Source organism: Eleutherodactylus coqui, chromosome 10 (genome assembly GCF_035609145.1).
Source record: "Eleutherodactylus coqui strain aEleCoq1 chromosome 10, aEleCoq1.hap1, whole genome shotgun sequence".
In the NCBI taxonomy this organism is placed as follows: Eukaryota; Metazoa; Chordata; class Amphibia; order Anura; family Eleutherodactylidae; genus Eleutherodactylus; species Eleutherodactylus coqui.
Genome location: NC_089846.1, coordinates 9,144,934 through 9,161,233, shown reverse-complemented (window position 1 = coordinate 9,161,233; position 16,300 = coordinate 9,144,934). Strand labels below are relative to the sequence as shown.

Below are 16,300 nucleotides of genomic sequence, written 5' to 3'. Positions count from 1 at the left end.
AGTAGTTATATTCTTGTACATAGGGGGCAGTATTATAGTAGCTATATTCTTGTACATAGGGGGCGGTATTATAGTAGTTATATTCTTGTACATAGGGGGCAGTATTATAGTAGTTATATTCTTGTACATAGGGGGCAGTATTATAGTAGTTATATTCTTGTACATAGGGAAGCAGTATTATAGTAGTTATATTCTTGTACATAGGGGGCAGTATTATAGTAGTTATATTCTTGTACATAGGGGGCAGTATTATAGTAGTTATATTCTTGTACATAGGGAAGCAGTATTATAGTAGTTATATTCTTGTACATAGGGGGCAGTATTATAGTAGTTCTATTCTTGTACATGGAAGGCAGTATTATAGTAGTTATATTTTTGTACATAGGGGGCAGTATTATAGTAGTTATATTCTTGTACATAGGGGGCAGTATTATAGTAGTTATATTCTTGTACATAGGGGGCAGTATTATAGCAGTTATATTCTTGTACATTGGGGGCAGTATTATAGTAGTTATACTGTTGTACATAGGAGACAGTATTATAGTAGTTATATTCTTGTACATAGGGGGCAGTATTATAGTAGTTATATTCTTGTACATAGGGAGCAGTATTATAGTAGTTATATTCTTGTACATAGGGGGCAGTATTATAGTAGTTATATTCTTGTACATAGGGGGCAGTATTATAGTAGTTATATTCTTGTACATAGGGGGCAGTATTATAGTAGTTATATTCTTGTACATAGGGGGCAGTATTATAGTAGTTATATTCTTGTACATGGGGAGCAGTATTATAGTAGTTATATTCTTGTACATTGGGGGCAGTATTATAGTAGTTATATTCTTGTACATAGGGGGCAGTGTTATAGTAGTTATATTCTTGTACATAGGGGGCAGTATTATAGTAGTTATATTCTTGTACATAGGGGGCAGTATTATAGTAGTTATATTCTTGTACATAGCGCAGCAATGCATGCATATTAAATAACGATATAATGAAATCTGAATTTCATAGGACAGTATTTGTTTTTTTCTTTCCCTTTCGCTCGGTGCTTCCGCTTTGTGGTTTGCCATTGTTTTTTTAATAACTTACAGCTCTGTTGTTCTGTTATACAGAAGCCAGCTCCAGCCGCAGTGTTGCGACAACCTTCAGTTGAGGAAAAAGAAGAGAAAGCATCTCCAAGGCAGAAGTTTGTCACATCTGAAATATCGGAAGCAGTTGAGCGAGCTCGCAAGCGACGTGAGGAAGAAGAGCGCCGGACCCGTGAAGAACGGTTAGCTGCCTGTGCTGCAAAACTTAAACAGCTGGATCAGAAGACCAAGCAGGCTTCAAAATCTGGGAGTGAGACCCCTAAGCATCTGGAAAACAAAGAAAATGAGGACCCCAGGTCTCCAGTCTCTGACCGAAGCAGTACTCAGGAGAACGCACAGAATTTCCGAAGAGGTACGGCTATATAGTACAAAGGCTTGTGATGTTGTATAGCCTTCAGGAGTGTGGTCGTTGGTAGATGGCTGAACGCTTCCATATGCTATATAATGTATACGATATGTAATAGAATCTGCAGCCTTTCACCTGCTTTTATACAGGGCATTTGAAAAAATGAAACTTAAGTTTGTTCTCCTCTAGATTATTCCCAGGAGTCTCCTTCTGAGTATCTGGAGGAGGAGCCGCCAGCAGCTCCCAGAGCCGAGAGCAGCAGTGAAGATGACTGCCGAGAATCGGTGTCTCCAGTGCAGGATTTCAGCAAGCATCAGAAGCTGATACCACCGAGGTTCCAGAGGCAACAGCAGGTAATGGTTTGTATACTCTGGGCTGGGACCGCCTGAATAGAATGGGTAATATCCTTTAAAGTTATGGGTCCTAAACAGCATTTTCTAGGAACAGATGAGCTCACTCTAGTTCAGCTCCTTACCGCCATGACTTCTGCTTGGCAGCACATCCTAAAGTTGCTCTTGGTTCCCCAGTTATCGCATGAGAATGTTAGTGCGGTTGTAGTTTTGGATCGTGTCAGTGACTCAGGTCTCCTGCCCACGGGCTCTTTATTTATTGTTTTTTTTTTCCACTGCGTTTCCCCGACGATAATCCGCACGCGGGTGACTCGGTATATGCTTTCTATAGGATAACTATGGAAAGCACAGCCTGAATGTCCATGAGCGGAAAATCGCTTACGATTTTTCGCTCACGCTAAAAATTGCGATATGCTGCGATTATCCGCAATGAACCTACCATTATAGATAAGTTAATCGTGGAAAATCGTGGTGCGGAAGTGCTCCCCGGTAGCAGTACCCCGCAACGGGATACCGCTACGCACATGGACAAGCGGCCAAGCAGTAGGTGAGAGGAGCACAGAATTATCATAATGAAATCTAGTCTATTAGGAGTCATTTGGCTGTGTTTATTTGGTCTTTAGTTGCAGATTACTTATAGAATATATATGTAGTGAGTGAGACATCACTATTCTGCTAGTGGAGTCACTGTATACATACATTACTTATCCTGTACTGCTCCTGAGTTACATCCTGTATTATACTCCAGAGCTGCACTCACTATTCTGCTGGTGGAGTCACTGTGTACATATATTACTTATCCTGTACTGATCCTGAGTTACATCCTGTATTATACCCCAGAGCTGCACTTACTATTCTGCTGGTGGAGTCACTGTGTACATACATTACTTATCCTGTACTGATCCTGCGTTACATCCTGTATTATACTCCAGAGCTGCACTCACTATTCTGCTGGTGGAGTCACTGTGTACATACATTACTTATCCTGTACTGATCCTGAGTTCCATCCTGCATTATACTCAAGAGCTGCGCTCCCTATTCTGCTAGTTAATATTGGAAATACGCAGCAATTTCAGCTGTGAAGCCTGAAAAATTGTGGATGCAATTCTGAAGTAATACTTGATACGGCCTGTGTGGGTCGGAGTCGGTTTCCGTTCTTGCTGATGTAATGCTGTGCTCTGTTTTGTTTCCTGTAGGAGCAGTTGTATAAGATGCAGCAGTGGCAGCAACAGCAGCAGCAGCAGCAACAGCAACAGCAACAGCAAGCATTTGTGGCATCTACGCACTCCAACCACCCGCGCCCCTTCTACTCCCCCCACCCCCAGATGTTGGGGTTTGATCCTCGCTGGATGATGATGCCTTCCTATATGGATCCCCGGATGACTCAGGGTCGTGCTTCTGTAGACTTCTATCCTTCCTCCATACATCCACCAGGTTTGTATCATCCAGGTGCATCTTTACCGTGCGCACAGGAACAGTACAAGACACTTTTACTGGATTGTCCACTCGGCACACAAATTTGTGTACCCCGTCGGTGTATGAGGGCGACCAGATTTGCACTGCACCAATGAATTCAATGTATAGTTGTCAGGACTGCATGCTCTGCCAGTTGCCATTGCTGCTCGTTCGGTCACTGTTTATAAAACAAGCTTGTTTTCTCGCTAGGTGTGATGAAGCACATGATCCAGCAAGAATCTGTGGGTGGAGGCTGCCAGTCAGACGATTGCCCGCTTTCAGAGCGCAGGCCTCCATCTGCTGAAGCAGTGTCTGCATGGAGCCAGGATAGTTACATGCACCTCCAGAGCAAAGCCTACTCCCTGCCAACGCAGAAGCCGATGGAAGGTACAACGGATGGAGGTTACAGCAGGTAACCAGATGGGGGATGTCAGCAGCTGAAAACTAAAGTTTTTTTATTCTAAAAAGTGAAATATAAGAAACTGTCGGCATGTCGGCCGGGTGCGAATCGCGTAACGCAGTCAACCCGCATAGTGTGATTAGCAATGAAACCTCAGTGCAAAAGTGGGAGTGTTTGCGGGATGATAGTCCCTCTTGCGTGGGTTCCCACGACTTTTATAGTTTTTCATTGTGATTTAATTATTTGAATGATTTTAGGCCTCATTCATGATACGAAGTTTGCATCAGAAAGATCAGACACACATTTCACTGAAAATCCAAATCCGATTTCTGCTTTTATGGGTTTACTACAAATTTTCATTTCAACTTTTTTTTTTTTGATCGGTCTATTCTATGCTGTACGGATTAAGCGATGTTAACTGTTGCATTGCAAGAGCCATAACTTATTGACATGGCTGTTATGGCTTTATTTATTTTATTTTTTGGGGGGTGGGGAGGGGGTTGCGAGTTGCATAGAGATTCTGCCACTGTTTTTGGGTTTTGTTCTTACAGCGTTCACCTTTTGACAAAAATAACATCATTTTCTTCCCTGGATCAGCACGATTACTGCGATCCCAAGTTTTTATTTGGTTTTTATTTTTTTTTACTGCTTTAGCACAAAAACCACGTCTTTAAACCCCTTCCCACTCCAGGGCGTAAGTTTACGTCCTGGCAGCGATGTACTTCCCGCAACAGGGCGTCAAATTACGTCCTGGGGATAGCGCGAGATCATAAGTCATCTTGCTCTATCCCGCAGCGGGAGACGGCTGTCTGTCATAGCCGGCCTCCCGCTGTTAACCCCTCCCCTGCCACGATCTATGTAGATCGCGGCATGGGAGGGGTTCACAGAGGGAGTGCGCTCCCTCTGTGACGTCACCGGGCTCTCGCGATATAATCGCAGAGAGCCCGGCTGGTTGCCATGGCAACAGGATGCCAGACACTGGCGTCCTGTATTGCCATAGCCTGTGATCGATGTATAAGAAAATCGTTGCGTCCTTAATCCCAAAATAGGCCGTGTCCTTAAGGGGGTTAAAGAAAAACAATTGCATTTGCATTGCCGCATTCTAAGATCTTTCGCATTTTTAATCAATGGACCTCTGTGAGGGCTTGTTGTTTGCGGAAAGAATTGTAGTTTTTATTGCTACTATTTTAGGGTACATGTAACTTTTTTGTTTTGCCTTTTACTACCTTTTTTTTGGGAGATGAACAATAGAAATTCCAACATTACTTTTTAAAAGCGATGTGCTTTTTTTTTTTTTTTTTTTTTTTTTTTTTTTAATAATGGTATTTTATCCATTTCCAAAAGAAATGTGGGGAGCAATGCATATACCTTTTTTTTTTTTTTAAACTCGTTTTATTGAAAACATTGTATTGTACAATAACTGAATAATAAAAAAAACTTTGATTACATCATTAGCTCGTTACATGCATATCAAGTATTTTAGTACAGTCAATTGACATATTTATTTGTTACATTTTTCCCTGATGTTGTGTTTTCTTTGTGGTGCCGGTGAAGGGTGTGTTTCTTTTTTAGTTTTACCAATTGTTTCTAGGCGTTGTTATTCTCATCAAATTATGGAATTGGTCCCGTGTATGCACCGTACCCGTTGTCCCACACCATCTTTCCCACACTTTATTAAACTTTTCAGGGCATTTTCTGTTTTTGTATACGATTTTTTCGTATGGCAGAGCGGCGTTAATAATGTTCTGCCACTTTGTGAGTGTCGGAGGGCGTCTATCCATCCAGCGTAGGGCTATTGCTTTCCGGGCGTAGAATAGTACCCTTGTAAGAAATATCCTGTCATGATACTGCCATTGTTCTTCGTCTAAGAGCCCCAACAGGCATACTGCGGGATCGTGTGGCACTGGTATTCCCAGTATTTGTGTTAGAAATTCTATGATCTCTCTCCAGTATGCCTGTATATCTACACAGTTCCATATTAGATGATTAAAGTTTGCATTAGGTATTCCACACCGGTGGCAGCAGTTGGTGGTTATCCGATTCATTTTATAGAGTCTAGTCGGGGTTAGATAACACTGATGTAAGATATATAGTTGTGTTAGTTTGTTGTTTGCCGCCGGTGATACTGTGGTGTATATGGACATTGCCGTTTCCCAATCCTCACTAGTGAGGCTGGGAATAAGTTCTCTCCATCTCTGCATTACTGACATTGGTGTGTCGGGAATTTTAGCTTGCAGTAGATGGGTGTACAGCACTGAAATCAGGCCTTTAGGTCCTTGTGTTCGCAGTATGCCTATTAATGGATACTGGGAGAATGTTTGTCTAGGTCCTGGAAATTGTGCGGTCAGTGCGTGTCGGAGTTGCAGGTATCTAAAGAAACTCGCCCTTGGAATCTGGTACAGTTCTTGCATTTGTTCAAAGGAAGCCAGCGTTTGGTCGCTGTATACATGTTCTAGTGTAGTGACTCCTGAGTTTATCCAGAATTGTTTGCCTGGCAGATTCATCAAGTGTGGTAGCGCCCTATTGTCCCACAGGGGAGTCTCCAGGGGAGTGTTCTCCTGTCTAGTTAATGATTTACTTGTCCGCCACACGTTCACTGCCAGTCGGTGGATCGGTAGCATTTGTTTGGTCACCCATCCTGGTTTTTCCAGAAGGATCCAAAGCGATGTTTCCTCGAGGAAGTACATGAGGTGGTGCTCGGAGTTAGGGAGAGGCGCGCCCGACAACCAATGGCGGAGATATCTAACCTGACCCGCCAAATAGTATAGTTTAAAATCTGGCAGCGCCATCCCCGCAGTCTCTTTAGGGCGCTGCAGGGTATCCAGACGTAATTTGGCTCTTGAGTTTCCCCATATAAATGATGTTATTAATGAGTTAGTTTTTTTGAAGAATTTTTGTGGTATGGATGTTTCTGTGTGCTCTAGGCTATATAGGTATTTGGGGAGAATGATCATTTTTATGAGGTTTATCCTGCCTGCCACCGATAGTGGTAGGGTACTCCAGCTTTTCAGCTTTTGCTGCAGAGTTGTCAGTAAGGGAGTGATCTTTAACTCGAGGCTTTGGGTGTGTTCTCTGGTGATATGTATACCCAGATACTTAAATCTGGGGGTGATTTGTAATTTACAGAATACGTCTCCCGTCAACCATCCCTCTGGTCTTAGAGGCATAAAGGCGGACTTTTGCCAGTTGATACATAGGCCCGAGAAGACTCCAAACCTGTCTATTAGGGATATGGCCAGCGGCAGGGTGTTTCTAGGATCTGACATATATAATATTATGTCGTCCGCATACAAGCCTATTCTATCCTCTCTGGGCCCTATCTGGACGCCTTTGTATGAGTTATGTTGTCGAATTCTCAGGGCTAGAGGTTCTATTGCAATTGCAAATAGAAGGGGGGAAAGCGGGCACCCCTGTCGGGTCCCCCTGTGTAATGGGAAAGAGGCAGAGGCCAGGCCGTTTACCGTTACCCTGGCGGTCGGCTCTTTATACAGGATAGAGATCCACTTTATAAATGTATCTCCAAACCCGAATTTACGTAGTACCTCTATCAGATACCCCCATTCGACGGAATCGAACGCTTTAGCTGCATCCAATGAGGCCAAGGCCCAGTCGGATCTCCATCTCCACCCCACCTGTGTGATCACCTGTGTTCTTCTAATGTTGTCCGATGTCGATTTACCCGGGATAAAACCGGATTGGTCCGGGTGTATAATTTTCCCTATAATTTGGTTTAGTCGGATGGCTAGTATTTTAGTAAGGATTTTGTAGTCCGTATTTAATAGGGAAATAGGCCTGTACGAGCCACATTCCTCCGGGTTTTTGTCTGGCTTAAGAATAAGGACTATGTTGGCCTCCAACATCGACTCCGGGAGGTGGCTCTTGTCAAGGATGTATTCATAAAGGGTAAGTAGGTGTGGGATTATTTCCTTTTTATAGTGCTGGTAGATTTCCACTGGTAACCCATCCACTCCCGGAGTTTTGTTCTTTGCCATCTCATTTATTGCTTCTTCAATCTCTTCCACTGTAATGGGAGAGTCAAGTAAGGACTTATGGTCCTCTTGTATTTCTGGGAATATTATGTCGTTTAAGTAGGTCTCTAGTTCTGCGGGTGTATAGTTAACTCGTGATTGGTATAAGTCGTCGTAGAATTGTTGAAATCTACCCATAATTTCTTTCGGGTCTGTAAGCATTTCTTCCTCAATTGATTTAACTCTCAGTATGGTTGGGGGGGCAGTTTCCTGTCTCGCCATATAGGCAAGCAGTTTACTGGATTGATTTCCTTGTTCAAAAAAGGACTGTCGGGTAAAGAAGAGGTTCCTCTGAGCTTTCTCTTTCAGGTATAGTAAGTAGTCTCTTCCTATCTGAAGCCATTTATCTCTTTTAGTGTCTGTGGGGTCAGCTACAAATTCTCTTTCTAATTGTTGGCATTGTTCTGCTAACAGTTCACCCTCCCGTGCCGTGGCTTTTTTGACAAATGAGATTGAGGACCTTAAACAGCCTCTAAGGTATGCTTTAAATGCCTCCCATACTAAATTTATATCTACGTGTGCCTCGTGCGCTTCATAATATATTTGGATCTGGTCCGGTATGCGGTCATTAGGTCCAAATAACGAAAGCCAGAATGGATGTACTCGTGGTCTCTTGATTGTAATTGGGCCTGGGTTTTTAAGGGTCATGCGTATTGGTGAGTGGTCTGAGACACCCCGGGGTAAGAACTCTATTGTGTCTATTTTAGGGAATAGTGAAGGGGATCCGAATATATAGTCTATACGGCTGAGAGCGTGGTTGTGGGCTGCATGACAGGTGTATTCTTTTTGTTGCGGGTGAAATATTCGCCATAGATCTAGCCATCCCGTTACCGAGATAATAGAAGCCAGACGAGTCCTGCCCGCGTCTCCCTCCCTCCGAGCACCACCCCCAAATCTATCCATGGTGGGATCCATAACCATGTTCATGTCTCCCATGCAGACGACTGTTGCGTCTGGAGAGAATGATGCAAATTGTATGCCCTCTGCTAGGATGTATGTTGTCGCCGGTGGCGGATTATAACAACACAAGAGGACATACGGGTCATTGTTGATTTTAGCCCTTACAAAAATGTATCTACCCTCTGTGTCTCTCCTAATCTGTTCCACCTCCCATCTAAGTGTTCTTCTTATTAGTAGAGACACCCCCCTGGAGTATGATGTGTGGCATGTATGAGCGGACCATTGTACCCATGGTTTCATCAGGACTTTTGTGGTTTCAGGCGTGAGGTGGGTCTCCTGCAGGCACAGGACATGTGGTCGCCAGGAGCGTATTGATGTGTTTATTGCTGTTCGCTTTCTGGCAGATCCCATGCCCCTGACGTTCCAGGATGCAAAGATTATCTCCGCCATGGGCTAAGAGATATTAATCTGATCCGGATACGCTTTCCCATGTCATTCCGCCTGTCAGGTGTCCCCACCCGGCACTTAATTACATTTTTATCATATATCATGTAACAGTTTTTCAGCATATTTTCAATATCATCATGGAGCACTTGATGTATACAACTTATAAACATTTTGATAAACTACTATCAACTTTAACTCTTAATCAACTTGTAATTAAACAGGTTTTAAAGTTATCCACTCTCTCAAGATCGTATTCGTGGCAATCCTATATTAGGGGGTACCTACAAAGTATAGCTTATTTCAAGACTATACTTGTGGTATTGTTGTGTCGTTGGGTCAGTTGTGTGGACCGGCATTTGTTTGACCGTCACTTTCTGGGTGGGTCCCCTTAAGGATAAGGAGAATAAGGGGAGGGGGGGGGCCCTCAACATGTGGGTCCTAAATCACCCCGCGAGGGGGGTCGGCAGAGGAAGGAGAAGGAGGGGACTAGAGAGTTCCGCCAGTGCCGCAAGAAAGGAGGGCTTGTCACTCTCTCCTGCGAGTCGCGGTCTACTTGTCTGCCACAGATAAGGAAAGTCTCAGTTCTGTGCTTTTTAGCTGGGGTGTTCCTGTGGCATGTTTAGGAAATAGTCTCTAGTGTGCAGTTAGGAGCTATAAGGGGAATGTTCATCTTTGTGTGGTGGTCTCGGCACCTAGAGAAGGGGAAAAACAAGTGGTTATGTATACATTACGGCCCTTCTGGTCGTCGTCTGGTGTTCAGCCAATTTCCTGCTTCGGCTGGCGTGGAGAAGAAGCGAGTGCGGTCCCCATCGACCACTCGCAATCGGGCCGGGTACACCATCGAGTACGGGAGCTGCAGTTCTCTTAATTGTTTCTTGACTCCGAAGAATGTTGCTCGCTGCTTTTGGAGATCCGCCGAGAAATCCGGAAAAATGGACACACTGGCGTTGTCGTGTCGTAGAGGTCCTCCCTTTCTGGCGGCTTGTAGGATTATATCCCTATCACGGGAGTTGAGCAGCTTTGCTAGTAGGGGTCTGGGTGGGGCTCCTGGTATTGGTGGCTTCATGGGCACTCGATGCGCACGTTCAATAACAAAAACTTGCGATAGTCCAGCATTGGGGAAAAGCTCTCGGAGCCAACGTTCTATAAATTCCTCCGGTCTTTGCCCCTCAGCCCGTTCTGGTAGTCCCACTATGCGTAAATTATTTCTTCGTGACCGGTTTTCTAAATCGTCCGCTTTTTGTCTCCAATATTCAGCTTTTTGCGTAAGATCTCGTATTGCATCTGTCATTGGGGCGACAGTATCATCTATGGTAGATATTCTGTTCTCTGTGCTGGCAACACGTTCTCTTAGGTTTTGGAGATCTTGCCTCAACAGGCTTACATCCATTTTAACTTCATCAATTTTGCTGGTAAGCGTGGCTGTAGAGGTTTGTATTGCGGTCAGAAGCTGTTCAGACAGTTGTTGCAGTGTTTGCACTGTTCCCTCAATTGGGTCTGGGTTGTTGTGCTTTGTCGTTGCGGCTCCCACCGCGGCGGGCGCTGCGGGGTCAGGGCTGGGCTCTTTTTGGATGTCTCCTCTTGCGAAGGCTTTAAGTTTATCTACGGATGAGCTTTGTCTCGTGGGGCCCATTTTGCAGCTGTTTGGTTTTCCGCTATAGAAGTTAAATTCCTTATAGGGGTTCTGTATTTTGACTTCTGTGTGTGGTTTTCACGTCAGTTAGCTTTCTGCGCTGGGGTTTCCCTTATTCTTCTCCCCTAGTTCTCTGGACTGTGTGGTGTTCAATCCTCTTGTGGGTAGGGAGGAGGGGGGGAACCCTCTCTGTGACCCCTTTAACGTACCTTTTCAGCGCTTTGTCCGCCAGCAGCACTTGTACGCTAGCGGTCACTTCACCACTGGTCTAGCGGTATCGTTCACCCCGCTGTGTGTGCCTCCGGTGTATCTCTGACGGCTCTGCCCTCTCTCCTCTCCTCTCAGTGGTTCTGTGTTGGGTCCGGGGGCAGCTTTCAGTTCTGCTCTGGGGCCTGTATGTTTATGTTGCCACTCACAAGATGGCCGCCGCGGCCGCAATTTCGCGGGCTTTTCCCGCCGACAGCGTTTTCTGTGCCAGTACCTCGGCTGCACCACCTGGAGTTCGGCCTCCTCTCCTCTCTCTCCGTGCAGCTCTGCATTGCACCCGGTAGCAGCGCTCCTCAGCGTTCCGAGCCCTGCACCCTGGCCGATGCCCCTCACAAGATGGCCGCCGCGGCCGCGGTTTCGCGGGCTTTCCCTCCCGCCGGCAGTGCCCGCTATGTCCGCGCTGTGGATGTTCCTCCGGAGGGTTTATCCACCTCCTCTCTCCCCTCCGCTCAGCGCTGTGTCCGACCCGGAGTCCCCGCCGACAGCCTGTGCCTTCCGCTGTATGGCCGCAGCGGTCGCCTGTCTCCGCACCCACCGCTGCCGGTATCTCTCCCGCGGCCGTCCGGGAGCGCTGTCAGGGGACTCGGTCCGCTCCACCCCCCCTCCGCTGGTGTTTTTCTGGGTCAGGGGACCCTCAGGATGTCTGCAGGATAGCGGTTTTGCCGGTAAGCGGAGGAGCTCTCCTCACATGCGACCGGACAGTTCGGCTGCTTGGCCACGCCCCCGCATATACCTTTTTAACACCATTTTTTAGTTCCTTAAGAGGACTTGAAGATGTAATTGTTCCATCGCTAGGACAGTACACTGCATCACTTATGTAGTGCATTCTACTAAGGGTATGACAGCAGCTTATTAGACTCTGCCAAAGGCCGTGTCAACTTGTCTGAGTTACATGGTAGACATTGAGGCTTTTGTTAGTCTTCCAGCTGCCATAGGAACTCATTGGTACCTTGTGATCACTTTGCAGGATGGTAATGACTGACAGGAGGAGACCCTTCCCCATGTCATCTACTTACACACTGCAGTTGCTATTGTGGCATGTAAGGAGTTAAACTGCCGGGATCTGAGGTTTCTCCTCTCCTGTCAGTTAAAACAGGAGTCCCGCTGTCAATAGTCAGCCAAACCACCGCCTTGAAAAGCTGTATGTGTAGATTTAAAGCCCATTAGTGACCACCATTAAATGGCATACGGCAGACACTAAGGGGTTAACATTCTCAAAACAGATTAGCCCGTTCAATGTGGATATGCTGCAAGCGGAGAGTTGCCAACCCTAATTGTGTGTCAAGAATGGACTTGTTAGTTGTGTGACTGTCCCATCTCCCCCACATCTGCATCAAAAGTCTCATTAGAATCAACATGTAACATGCTTATTTTTTAGTTTGGACTTGACCCCTTCAAACGAGGTGGCGAGCTCCATGTCAAAATCTACTTGTTGCCTGTGGGTTTTGATGCAGATGTTCTTACCGCAGTTATTGCCAGCATGCCTTACCTTTATGTATATGTGGCTTTTTAATTTTACATCTGAAGATCTCTGCTTGCTTTCAGAGAGTGGGAATAATTGTGTCTATCTCCAAGTTGAAAGCCTGTACTGGCCTACTACTACTTAGTTGGGGGTTTATTACAGTTGTATCCAGTTTTAGGGCCCTTTTACACGGGATGATTGTCGGGCACTTAAAGGGGTTTTCCACCCTTTTCTCAACTGCCGACTTATCCTCCTGAATAGGTCATCAGTAGTTGGATGGAGGTCCACCGCACGGGATCACGTCTATCAGCTGGTCGTCGTCCAGTTCGCTGTAAGTGCAGTGGGACTGATGTTATCATCAGCCGTCGGCATAGGAAGGGGGAGTGCCGACTTCACTCCCATTGAAATCAATGGAAGCGCCGTGCTGCTATTCCACTTCCTGCTTCTCTTATGGTCAGGAGTTCACATCCAGTCCTGAACAGCACTTGCATTGATTTAAATGGAAGTGAAACAGATGCCTGTTCAACTACTGATGACCTATCCAGGGGTTAGGTCATCAGTTGAAAGGGCAAAGAACCCTTTTAAGCGCCTGACAATTGTCCCGGCAATAATCTTTCCTGTCACTATAGGGATTGTCACTGAGGCAGTGCGGACTGGAGACCACATTCACAAAAAACAGGCAGTCGTTCATAGATGAACGACTGCCTGTTTACATGGCCGATCTTGTCCTTTGATTTTTATGAAAATGTACGACAAATGATAAGTGATACGGCTTATAATTTTAATGGCAGGAGGATGTATTGTGATCTCCTCTAATATAACTGTGTGATCATCATAAGTAATGGCTCCTTCACACGGGCATTTGCGTAAAACGCTGCAGGTCTTCCAGTGTTTTGCCTATTTAGGCTCAAGCTGCGTGGTGCGCAGAGAAAGAGCATGTTGTGGTTTATTTTTCTTGCGTATCAATAGTGCCCACACGTGTGTGTGTGTGTGTGTGTGTGTGTGTGTGTGTGTGTGTGTGTGTGTGTGTGTGTGTGTGTGTGTGTGGAGTCAATCAAAGGCAATTGACTCCATTCACCGCATATTACCCGCAGTACATACGTTCAAGTCATACGCGGTGACAATACACCCATGTGAACAACCCCTAACTGTGACAGGAGTGGATGTCTCCTCCAACACAGTTGCTGTGCTAGATCCATACAAAAGCATCACACGGGCTTTGGAATTGACTAGTAACTGCATCCATAACCCCAAGTAGATCTGATCTGGTCAGACCTGAGATCACATGACCATGTGAGGAAGAAGAGGCCAGAAGTTTTAGACAGAAATAACAAACCATAGTAACACTAGCCCATTTGTATATATACAGGGGGGTGGCTACAAAAGGCATAAAAATCAAAGGAGTGGCCCTTTTAACTTCTGAATATAAACAAGAATGTTCCCATTCACTAACTGCGTTTTAGTTCCAAGATTTCTTATATTAACCTTATACTGCGTGACCCCTTGAGAAACTGCTGTGCATCTGTGTTGTAAGAAGTAAATACCAAAGAGTTTTGAGTTACTCCTTTTTGACTTTTTTTTTTTCTCTCTTAAGGAATGAAAGCTCCTACTGCTCCACAAGGGAGAGGCCAGATGCTGTACATATCCACCAAGAGCCTTTAGAAGAGAGGGGCGAGGAATATCTTACTGGAAGTTATGAAACTTCTGCTGGAAACTTCAGCAGCTGCATCTCGCCTCAGAGAAGGGGACCGGACACTTCCTACCAGCATCTGGAGAGCGCATCAGATTCTGGTGTCGGTAGAGGGCTACAAAGCAGTGCAGCGGGTAGGCCGTCGGAGTTTATGAATAATAAGAAGTCTCAGTTTAATGGCTGGGGGTATGTGCATCATCAGAAGTCTTCCGATACCTCAAGTAGCGTGGATGAAGAGCCTACTAAGGAGGAGCACAACATGGTTTCTGAATCCTGGAAAAGGGAAGATCGAGACAGTCAAGACTCTTCTGGTGGAGCAGACTGGAGAAATGAGGCAGCTGCCAACTCTTCCCAGCCTCACTCCGAGAACCTTGGAAGGAGTCGTCGGACCGGTCCTATTAAGAAACCAGTGCTGAAAGCTCTTAAGGTAGAGGAGAAGGAACTAGAGAAAAGCAAACCTGAAACCAAGGAGCCTGTGAAAACCATGAAGGAGAAGCTACTCTCAAAGATAGATAGTGCGCCAAAAGTGGAACCCACTCTCGTAAGCTCTTCTTCCAGCTCTCCGATTGAGGAAAAACCCCAACTTAATGTCCTAGAATTGGAAAAAAATCCACAAGAGAAGACTGAAAAAACTTGGGGCACAAAGTCGTCGTCTATACCTCGAGAATCAAATGCCGTCCCCCAAACCAAGAGGAACAACTGGATATTTATTGACGAAGAGCAGGCTTTTGGGGGTAGAACCCATGGACGGGGAAGAGGAAGAGGGTTCAGAGACTTCAGTTTCCGAGGGCGAGGTTCTGCTGGCCCTTATAATGGTCAGAGGGTCAACAGAGGCCGAGGACTTCGAGAATTTAACCCCACTGAGGATTTCCGAAATAGAGTCTCTCGAAGGCGTGGGGTTAGTGAAACCCACAGCGAGGGGTCAGAATATGAGGAACTCCCCAAACGTAGGCGTCAGCGAGGTACAGAGAATGGGAATGAGCCTCTTATGGAAAAAGAAGCAGATGATTCAAGGAAAGGAGACTTCCAAGATTCCTGGAGGTCCAATAGAAATTATTCAGATGATTCCAATAGTATGGACTCTAAATCCAGGGCCCCGAGGGCTTTCGGAAGATCACTTCCTCCTAGGCTTAGCAACAGTTACAGCAGAAGGCCTTTTACCTCCAAGGAATCCTCACACTGGACTGCCAAGTCTGGAGGGTCTACTTGGCAAGAGTGCAATGGACCGTCAGAATCTTATGGCCTGCGACACAATGCCGAAAGGGAGCACGGCAATGACTACAGTTACTCAGACTCCCTCCATCATAGGAGAGCATTTGATGAAACCCAAGGAGATGACAGGCGGCCATTTTTGCAAGACGAATATTCGGATAGGGAGAGTTTGGATAAAAGATCTTTTGTTAGAAGACGACCCCCTCGTCAAGATAAACCACCAAGGTTTCGCCGTCTCAGGCAGGAAAGGGAATCAGCCGGGCACTGGAGCAGTGAAGAGATGGGTGGCACTGTGAACAACCATAATGAGCACTGGCAGGTCCGTCCAAAGATGCCCCTTAATGAGCGGTCCGGACCACCTGTTAGACGATCACCAGACAGGTCCTACCATAACTCCGATCACGTAAACGAAGATTGGGAAACTGCATCAGAGAGCAGCGACTTCAGCGAGAAGAGGCCCGGAGAAGTAGACGGAGATGGAAACCTGTCTGGAAATGGCTTTTCTGAGAAGAGAGAACTCTCTAAAAGGAGTTTCTCCAGCCAGAGACCTCTTGTAGACAGACGAAAGGTGGACTCTTCCGGATATGATGAGAAGCCAATCAAGGTCGGAGGGAGTTCTCGTGACTACCAGCAAAACTGCACTTCTGGGAAGACTAGGTAAAGAAGTTCCATGGTAGTGGGGGATTAGATACAGTTGGGTGTGCTATAGTTGTTACCAATCTGTTACATGTTACCTGCTCTGAAAAAACTACTGTCACAAAAAAAACATAACTTTTGTTTCATGAATTTAAAAAGCTCTATTACGTCCCCGCCACCATACTACATATGCTAAAACAGTGTATCCGTCCTGACTGGGACGACCCCGCACTGGAACCTAGCACTTGATTACCCTATTGCACCCTAATTTAGAGGAGAAGGAAACACAGATAAAAGCAAAGATTGGATGTAGAAAGTAAAAATCTATTCTAACTGGAAACCAGCATCAAGAAGATGAAAAAAAGCCGATGCAAATCTGATAA

The 16,300-nt window shown here is 45.7% G+C and overlaps 1 protein-coding gene across 7 annotated transcripts in view; it reads left to right on the top strand.

Annotated features, from left to right (window-relative positions):
- Positions 1-16,300, top strand: part of PRRC2B (proline rich coiled-coil 2B) — a 91,459-nt gene that overhangs the window by 50,569 nt on the left and 24,590 nt on the right. For all 7 annotated transcript variants that reach the window (XR_010786940.1, XR_010786939.1, XM_066580201.1 and 4 more), the window contains exons 12-16: positions 1,116-1,443; positions 1,627-1,790; positions 2,984-3,221; positions 3,453-3,654; positions 13,974-15,938. Coding sequence is in view for 5 of the 7 variants with exons in the window: in XM_066580201.1 (XP_066436298.1) it covers positions 1,116-1,443; positions 1,627-1,790; positions 2,984-3,221; positions 3,453-3,654; positions 13,974-15,938 (2,897 nt within the window). In the remaining 2 variants the exon portion in view is untranslated. The remainder of the gene's footprint in view (positions 1-1,115; positions 1,444-1,626; positions 1,791-2,983; positions 3,222-3,452; positions 3,655-13,973; positions 15,939-16,300) is intronic.